The sequence below is a fragment of the Triticum urartu genome, chromosome 4 (genome assembly GCF_003073215.2).
Source record: "Triticum urartu cultivar G1812 chromosome 4, Tu2.1, whole genome shotgun sequence".
NCBI classification, from domain to species: domain Eukaryota; kingdom Viridiplantae; phylum Streptophyta; class Magnoliopsida; order Poales; family Poaceae; genus Triticum; species Triticum urartu.
Genome location: NC_053025.1, coordinates 464861717 through 464871663, shown reverse-complemented (window position 1 = coordinate 464871663; position 9947 = coordinate 464861717). Strand labels below are relative to the sequence as shown.

General features: G+C 46.7%; 1 protein-coding gene across 1 annotated transcript; it reads left to right on the top strand.

The window, feature by feature from the left end:
- Positions 1 to 4580: 4580 nt before the first annotated feature.
- Positions 4581 to 8091, top strand: LOC125552081 (protein trichome birefringence-like 28). The gene is made up of 5 exons (XM_048715546.1): positions 4581 to 5826; positions 6229 to 6409; positions 6499 to 6698; positions 6822 to 6983; positions 7517 to 8091. The coding sequence occupies exons 1-5, from the start codon at positions 5018 to 5020 to the stop codon at positions 7884 to 7886; spliced, it is 1722 nt and encodes a 573-aa protein (XP_048571503.1). The 5' UTR covers positions 4581 to 5017; the 3' UTR covers positions 7887 to 8091.
- Positions 8092 to 9947: the final 1856 nt, after the last annotated feature.

Below are 9947 nucleotides of genomic sequence, written 5' to 3'. Positions count from 1 at the left end.
CATTGTGGACGGCGGCAAGGAGGGGAAGAAGCGGAGGAGGCCGAGAGGCGGGGCAGCTAGGGTTTCCCTCCGGGTCGCCGGGGGGGGGGGGGGGGGGGGGGGGGGGGGGGGGGGGGGGGGGGGGGGGGGGGGGGGGTTCCCCCCGGGGGGCGGGGGGGGGGGGGGGGGCGACGGGAGAGGACGTGAGGGGAAGAGAGGAAAATGATTCTATATGAAATCATACTGCCCTATCGACGAGATCCCTCAAAAGGAAAAAAACTAGCGAATGCGAATACAAGTCTACATGTAAATGTACAATTTGTGCGCACACGCTATTGAAATGCCCGCGCGAATGATTGATACCAGTGTCACCATGGTCCATACATGAGGTTGTATGGTTGTGTTGAAGCAGAGTTATCCTGAACTCCAGTACTTGCTCCACTTATAGTTGAGCCAAAGAAGACATTATTAAGAGTACGGGCAACTCACCATGGGTTCTATTCAAGGAACCCAAAAGGGCCTCACCAAATCCACTTTTAGAGACTGTTCACCGATTTAGGCTGCATGGACAGTTTATCAGAATTAGGTGCGCTGCAAGTACTCTAGCATATGACATGACATGAATGCATCAGTCGAGGAGAGCACCTAAAACATGTCACTCCACTTCTGCTGAAGCCTCATGTCCGAAAAGGAAAAAAGAGCTACCAAGTTCGTAGTCAGTTTCGTCGACGAACATTCCGCGTCCAAAAGAGCTTCGATTGCTACTTCACACTGCTGCTCACGCAACACGAGGAGTGAACAATGTGCCAATTATGACCGGATCATTACCAGCTGGTTGACTTGAGCAACTCTAGCTCCGTTTCACTGCATGAATCATAATGGGGGCAATGTCAGTGTGAGTTTTGGTACATGCAATTATTTTTGGGCCCCGAATAATATCTTAACAAGCTCTTTAGGTTAGACCGACAGAGGAGATCTCCATGATTAGCTGCTTGCTCTGTACCTCCCAAGATTAAACTATGGCTATTATCGTAAGTGGACTGAAATTTGTATGGGCCTAGTGGATCAGTTATACTGTGTTGTACCTTCCCCTAGTTCTTTTGGAACAGGCTGCTTCCACAGGGAACATTCTGCATCGCTGCCAGAAGTACTCCAAATGAATGGAGTAGCAACTAATGGAGCATAACAACACTTGTCTTGATCAAATGGAACCTTAGGATGTCAGCTCCAAATGCCAAACGCAGATCACGGGGAGATGCCAAGGAGTTGCAGAAACAAACCGAGGAGCTGGATCCAAGATGTTTCTGTGTTTTGTTTTCTCGGATCGATTTCTCTAGGTGGGGTTTTGGCCTAAATCAAAGCATCATTTGACAGTAACACAATAATAAACATATCAGGATGTTCAGAAGTGGCATTATGGTGAGATCTGAAAGTGGGAAGAAATGGTCCAGTATAATAGCCAGGGATATCAAGTTATCAGTTGGTGTGCGTACTAACCAAGATCATCAGCCGTGAGAAGATCCTTGTCTTTCTTCAAATTAATGAAAAGCCAGCATTTTCATCAAAAAAAGAGAAGATGGGATGTTATATGGTCGTAAACATTCAAGAAAGGCTGATGTATGTGTTACTCTACAGAAACAGGACAACGATCTATGAGAGATACATCACATCTTGGTTATCTTTTGCATAGTTGTTCCCTCGACCTGACCTTTCTCCCTGGCATCACCAATTCCGTGCCATTCCAAGTGGTTGAAGAGCTGAGTTATGCCATTTACAAAAAGAATAAAAACAAAAATAAATGAGTAAGCCTTTTCCGAACAACCCACACCGAGTAGTGTTTTTTTTTCTCTTTTGATATAATTAAACAAAGTAAAACCATAGTTTTTTTTATGCGGATGGAAGTAACACTCCCTCCGTACTGGTGTACAAGTCATCTTACGTTGTGTACCGTGATCAAGGCGGAGGGAAAACGAGAGAACTTAATATTTATTTGCTAATTAATATCATTGCATGCAATGAACTGACCACTACATGTCGTGCTAGGTAATCTCAAGTTATTAAAAATATACATACCCCACGCCTCTTATTGGTTGATTCTTTTACCGCAAAGTCATATTGCGCGGTTTCATGATGTACCGGTAGATCTGGGGCCATTCACTTGTTCTGAGATTCGTAAAACTATATGACCCACCTAAATGTATAGTATTAGTACTTTTTTGTATCTTTATTTTTAGTCAAATCAGTGCAGCGTACTGGACCCCAAAGTACATTTTTTGTCAGGGACGGTACGCATGCAAACTTCTCTTCTCACTCTACACGCGGAACAAATCCATAGACTTTATTTCCTCTTAGAGAATTTCAATCAACCATATCTTCTAAACTATGGTCTCATTTTTGAAACTTTTTATATATTTGGACTCCTAGCGTCAAGAACTTTAAAACTAGACCGATTTTGGTTACATTTCAAACACATTTAATTTTCGACGTTTCACATTTCATATGTGAAATAAAACCCATTTCACTAGAAAAATCTGAAACAAACCTATTTCACTAGAAATATGTGAAAATAACATTTTTCACATAAACCTATTAAACTCAAATATGAAACTCAAATGACAACTTGTGAAACTAATTATTTGGAAGTGTGTAACATTTTTATTTCAAAAGAGTAAAATAAGTTATTTCATAAATGTGCAATTGAAATAGATGTGATTTTTGTGAAACAAGCCAGTGAAAAATGAAATGTATGTTCTGAAAGTAAAAAATAATATGAAATCGAAATGTTAACTTGTGAAACCGATTATTTCCAAATGTGTAACAGTTTATTTTCAGAAGAGTGAAACATGTCATTTCAAACATGTGCAATTGAAATTTATGTGATTTTTGTGAAACAATCCTGTGGAAAGTGAAATTCATGTACTGAAAGTGAAAACAATATGGACCTAAAATGTTAATTTGTGAAACCGATTATTTTGAGATGTGCAACAATTTATTTCAAGAGTGTGAAACATGTTATTTTAAAAAATGTGCAATTGTAATATATGTGATTATTGTGAAACAAGCTAGTGAAAAGTAAAATGTAGGTTCTGAAAGTGAAAAACAATATGAACTGAAATGTTAACGTGTGAAACCGATCAGTTCCAAATGTGAAACGGTTTACTTTAAAACAGTGATACTATTTATCTGAAACAAGTCGGTGAAAAGTGAAATGTAAGTTCTGAATGTGAAAAACAACACAAAACTGAAATGTGAACTTGTGAAACAAGTTGAAATCATTTTATTCATAAGATTTTAAGTGGGTGAAATATGTGAAATGTGTTTTGTGAATTTTAACTTACTTAAAATGTATCCAAAATCAGTCTTTTTTTAAAGGTCTTTGCGACATGAGTTCAAATATATAAGAAGTTTTGAAATCGGAAGTTTGGTTTAACAAATATGAATGATTTTAAGTTAGCAAAGGTGAAATAAATGTATGAATTAGTTCGAGAGAGAGAAGAGAGGGAATGGATAGCACATGCATGCAGACCCTGTGTCATCTGACCAAAAGCTGACTTTGATGAGACCCGTGTATCATGTTTGCATGTTGTATAGCTATGTATTCCCGAAACATAATACTTCATTTTTAATAGTGCATAGTGGTGCACTAATCTTCATACCACAATGACCGGCTCAATATCTGCCGATACATCATGGAACCGCTGAATTTTACTTTTCGATTTTTTTTACTCATATCAAGAAACAAGAAACGAGGTAGGAGTTAATGCACCGTGTCTAAGGATTTTGAGATTATTTGATTTTCGTAAGATAACTTATGCATCGGTGCGGAGAGAGTACCATAATTCTATTTATGTAGCGCTACTATTGAGCACAACTTGTGATGTGTGCAATTTCTTAGCTTACGGTTTTTAGTGCGTGGCAATAGCTGAAGATTCTGAACTCTGAAGCCTGAAAACCTCGGCCACAGCCTCGCAGTCTAATTCATTCAATCACGGCTGAACTTTGCAGAATACAAGTCGACGGGATCGGTCAGAAAGCACCAAGGAAGGAAAGATCTTGTGCAAGAACACAAAACGGAGTAGCGATGAAGAAGCCGGCCCTCAAGGCCAGGGTGGGGCTGCGGCTGCCTCGTCTCTACGCTCGCTCGCTCACCATTGCTTGCTTCCCGATCTCGCCACCGTCCCAGGCGAGCGAGACAGGCACAGTCTAACCACTCCATGTCACAAACGAACATACTCGCGACCATACAACCATCTGCATCTCGCACCAAAAACGAAAAGCGCAAAAAGAGGAATATCAATTGGCAAGCAACAATTTAATATGCTTCCCCAAAATACGCATGCACGCCAACAAGGCAAGTAACTGATGGATATGTTTGGCAAGGCAATGCCAATGTAACCTCCAAATTAAACCCCCAATGGTTACAAGCTTGCGTGTTTCTCATTTGACCAACCCCATATACGAAGGTCGAAGATGGGGGGCCACATGGTAAATGTTGTAAAAGCTATCTATAAAATTCCAAAGAATGGAGGAAATTGAAGAGAATTAGTTCCTACCAAATATATATAGAGAGAGGGAGTAATTAGGAGGAGGGGGAGTGTTGGTGGGGAGGAGAGATCCCGCAACAATAAAAGAAGAAGGCAGGCCAACCAAACCAAACATACCAAAGGGAAGCAAAGCAACGCAACGGCGATCAAACACCCAACAAAGGGAGCGGGAGGCACCAAACTCGTAAAGTGATAGCCTCGTATATAGCCAGACGACATAGCCAGGCGAGAAGGACAGCAAGCCACCGCGAGAACGCGGGAGAGGAAGAAGCAGCAGCCAGCAGCTCTCCATTTTTCGTCTCGTTTCATTTCATTTCATAGAGGGAGAGAGCTAGATAGGCACCACTAGGAGCTAGCAAAGCGGAGAAGTAAATAAGTTTTTGTTTACTCCATCTTCCCTGGGCTTGCAAGCAAAGGCCGGCCGGCCGGGGGGGTCGATCCATTCGCGGTAAGTTCCTTTAAAGCGCGGGGGCGGGAGCGGGAGGCCGCCCAGCATGCAGCAGCGGCGCAAGTCGGTGTTCGGGTCGGCGCCCTACGCGATGAAGCAGGCCGCGCTGGGGGCGGGCGTGGCGGCGCGCAAGAACGGCACGCCGCTCTCCATGGCGGCGGTGGTCTTCTCGCTCTTCGTCTTCGCCACCTTCCTCTACAACGAGGACATCAAGTCCATCGCCGACTTCCCCTTCGGCGCCGGCGCCGGCGCGCTCCGCGCCAAGTCCCCCGACCTCCACCTCCTGCAGGAGGCCGAGGCCGCCGCGCACCAGGCCGTCACCACCCTCGCCATGCGCGGGGAGGAGGCCATCGTGCGTGTCCTCGACGCGCCCGCCGCCGGGGCCCTTCTTCCGGTAGCCAGCGCGGGCGCCGGTGGTAACGGCAAGAACGCCACCGGAACCGGGGTGGTGGTGGCCAAGGCCAGCGCCGTCTCCAACGCCCACGCCAACACGGTGGGCGCCAATGCCGGCAGGGAGGAGGAGGGGCAGGAGAAGGACAGGGACGTGACGCTCCCGAACGTGACGGGAGGCGGCGGCGCGGAGGAGGCGAAGCGGAGGGAGGACGAGGAGGCGGCCGAGCGGGCGTCGACGGCGAAGGCCGCGGCAGCGACGGCGGCGCTGCGGGAGGTGGTGAGCGTGCCGGCGACGTGCGACCTGTACCGAGGCAGCTGGGTGTACGACGAGGTGAACGCGCCGGTGTACAAGGAGACGCAGTGCGAGTTCCTGACGGAGCAGGTGACCTGCATGCGCAACGGCCGCCGCGACGACTCGTATCAGAAGTGGCGGTGGCAGCCGACCGACTGCGACCTCCCCAGGTACGTTTTCTTTTTCCTTGTCGTGTGACCGTTTTACGCCGGTTTTTCTGAGCGGTTTGGTTTGTGGGGTTGCAATCTGAGATTCGGGTTCCACGCGGGGATGTGAGGCTCAATGGCCGGTCTGGTTTGTCAGCATGTACGAGCCGGTCTGTTTTTACTACTCCTGTTAATCTGGGAGTCCCATTTTCTGCATTTGTCAGAGTATGGGACAAACGCCACTAGGAGGTCAGCCGTGTCAAGGGCACTAAAATAGAATGTTCCAAATAAACTACTGTATGGGTATGATAGTAAAATGAGACAAACACCATTTTCGGCACGACGGCGGCAAGTGGCATAATACTATTAGTTTGAGGTGCTAGGGATGTGGGGCTGAAAAGTGTTGAACATGCCATGAAACTGCAGGTTCGACGCTCGTCTGCTGCTGGAGCGGCTGCGCAACAAGCGGCTGATGTTCGTGGGGGATTCGCTGAACCGGAACCAGTGGGAGTCGATGGTGTGCCTGGTCCAGTCGGTGATCCCCAAGGGCCACAAGACCCTCACCAAGTTCGTCAACAACGGATCCAGCAACGTCTTCTACGCCCACGTACGTGCCTAATCCCTCTTGCGACGCGATCTAGTCTAGCAACTCATGGATGGATGGATGGATGGTCACGTTGCATGCTGGTGCTGCAGGATTACAACGCGACGGTGGAGTTCTACTGGGCGCCCTTCCTGGTGGAGTCCAACTCGGACAATCCCAAGGTGCACAGCGTCCCGGACCGGGTCATACAGTGGCACTCCATCGCCAAGCACGCCAAGAACTGGGTCGGCGTCGACTACCTCGTCTTCAACACCTACATCTGGTGGCTCAGCGCGCTCGACATGAAAGTCCTGTAAGTTGTAATACTATGTGGACATCTCAGTTGCTTGGTATCTCGACGACTCGTGGCACTCGACACCTAGGTACGGTGCGTTCTCTTTTGAATTTGAACCAAAAAATGATGATGAATGGACAGAAAAAAAGGGTCGTTCGACGAGGGCGCTACCGAGTACGAGGAGGTGGACCGGCCCGTGGCGTACAGCGAGGTGCTCAAGACGTGGGCCAAGTGGGTCGACCGCAACATTGACCCCAACAGCACCACCGTCTTCTTCATGGGCATGTCACCCAACCACATCACGTAAGCCCTACTATACTATACATACGTCTCACCTCTCATTCTTTGCTTGCATTGTACGTACACGTTCCATCTTTTTCTTCGCTTCAGTTTTTTTCTTTTCTCCGAAGGAGTTTCTTTGCTTCAGTTCAGATTCAGAAAAACATGCGTGTGCAGTGTATGCTCCAAACGTATCACATGGTTTCCTTGAGGATTGGTTTATCGAGAGAGGGACCCCGCGCGCAGTGAGATCTCTCTTTCAATAATTAGGTGTTGAGTTGAGCTTGAGCATTGCCTTAATTCGCACAAAAGGGAAACAGTGACAGGGATTGTCCGATGTTACCTAAGAAGTCACACTTGCTTTACCATGCATCTAAATGAAGCTGGTGGTGCGAGAGGACCTCTAACCTTCGGAGATGCACACGTGCCACCTATCTATTCTCGATCATACGTACATTGTCCCGCTAATTAAACTTGATATTGTCGAATTGTCCCTCATGTCCCGTATTATTCAAGCTAACGAACGGGTGCCATTTTCATGTCAACAACAAACACAGGCCGGAGGCATGGGGCAACGAGGGCGGCATCAAGTGCGCCATGGAGACGCAGCCGATCGCGAACCGGAGCGCGACGCTGGACGTGGGCACGGACTGGCGCCTCTACGCGGGCGCGCAGGACGTGCTCAAGACGTTCCGGCGCGTGCCGGTGCACTTCGTGGACATCACGGCGCTGTCGGAGCTCCGCAAGGACGCGCACACCTCGGTGCACACGCTCCGGCAGGGGAAGCTGCTCACGCCGGAGCAGCAGGCCAACCCCAAGACGTACGCCGACTGCATCCACTGGTGCCTGCCGGGCCTGCCCGACACCTGGAACCAGTTCCTCTACGCCCGCATCGTCTCCGGCGCCTCCGCCCAACACCAACAGTAGCCTCCGTCCCATAGGTAATTAAAACGGAGCTCCAACGAGGCTCCTCCAGTGAGTGTTGCATACAGATACAGAACAGAAGAGTAAAGGGCAGTTGAAAGAACTCATTTTTCACCATTTTTCTGCTGGTTGCGTAAAGCCGTCATGTGCGGTTAACCTGTGATTCTTTTTGTTCAAAAGAAATGGAAGGTTTTAGGGTGATGAAATATGTGGTGGGCTGTGTTTGACTGGCTCATTTTCCTCCTGCAAAAAAGGTTGTGAGATGTGTAGATCAAGTTTTGAGGAGCATTGCACCGTACTGGTGCTCTCGTGATCAAGGGTGATATAAAGGCCGGACGTGCATCTGTGTCCTTCACTCATGGTGATTCGTATGCTCCTTCTCTTTGCTCGCTTTTGTTTCATCCGACGAGTAGCCGTTCGACAACTGCTGTGCACACGAACTATAACGCTAAGCAAAGATGTGCAGGGGCATGACCTAGTCTGCACTCCTCCGTAGATAATAGTAATACTACGTGGAATAAAGTTCTTAGCTCTAGAGGCATGCGTAGGTCTCCTTTCTCTTTACTCTCAAATCAAACTGGTAAAGTGTCAACTGTCACGTACAATGTGTAATAAGAAGCAAATGATGAATGCAGATGCACTCAATCACTCTAGTCCTGACTGAGTACTACTCAAAAAGGGACATTAATGGAGTAACTCACAAGACCAGGATCCATATACATTATACAATCTTTAGTGCATCTCTAACAAAATCCTCGAAATCTTTTAACTCCTTCACAAAATTCATTATGAGGAACTAAGGGCCTGTTCTGATCTCCTTCAACTTCACAAAACTTCTCAAAAACCAGCTTCTCACGCTAGCTTCTGCTTTGCCTGGCGATCACGATACGTTCGGCTCAATCGATAGCTTCTTCAAGCGCTCCATTGGCTAGCAGCCCAGCTAACCAAAATCTGGCCTGTTTGGAGTCATTTGGGCTGCTGAAACGACCTATTTCGAGGGAGAGAGGAGAGAGAACAGTTTTCTTTACATACCGATTCGTTTTTCTTACGAGCATCGAGCGAACCGTTTTCTTTAGCGGTGGCAGTTCTGCCTTAATATCATCCAACTCCATCTTTTCATTTTTGTGGAGTTGGGCCAACCTCGCTCCAGATTTTAACACTGCGATTGATCACAGTTCCCGAAGCCAGCTTCTCGGGGCTAAATCGTTTGGCTCGGCTTCGCTCCAGAATTTTGGGAAGCTAGGAGCGGGAGGAGATCAGAACAGGCCCTAAGTCAAACCGATCAGAACAGCTCCCCAGCAACCTCCGTGACCACGCCCGTGCAACCCGCCAAACTCCGTCGAAGTTTTTTCTTCGATTTCTTGTCTTCTCCGTCATACTCGGCTACAGCCGTGCTCCTCGTCCTTATCCTTGGAGAGCGAAGAGGAGAAGAACTCATTAGGACAAAGTGCCCAAACCGTAGCTCGTGGATGACGAATTTCGTTGACTTTCTTGACTCATTCCTCGCACACGCACGTTGGGCCTGGTGAGCTTCTATCGTATTGCTTTTGTAGGTCATCTACCCTATGCCCTATCTAGCTCTAGGACATCATGTACTGTCAAGAAATCGTCGTTGGCCATGTGGAAGGAAGAAGAAGGAAGAATGATGACGAGGAAGAGAGATTTTCATGTGGGATATAGTTTGTCTGAGAAGTTAAGTTTGTGGGTTCGAGAGGTTGAGGAGTTCAATTTTGAGGGTTCGGTTAAAGAGTTTGCTTTGAAAATGTTCACGAATTTGGAAAAGGTACAAATATTTAAAAAAATGTTCATGAATTCAATGCATGTGTGTGAATTTGGGAAAACTGTTTGCAGATTTTAAAAAATCACAAATTTTAAAATACTCATGAATTCAGAAAAATGTTGGTAATTTGAAAATAAAATCTTCTAAAATTCAAAAAACATTCAGGAATAGGAAAATTGTTCAGTAAATCCAAAAAGGAAAAAAATGAAAGAAAACAAAGAAGCAGAAAATTAAATTGGCGACAGAAAGGAAAAATAAATAAATAAAACAAAATTGTAGAGAAA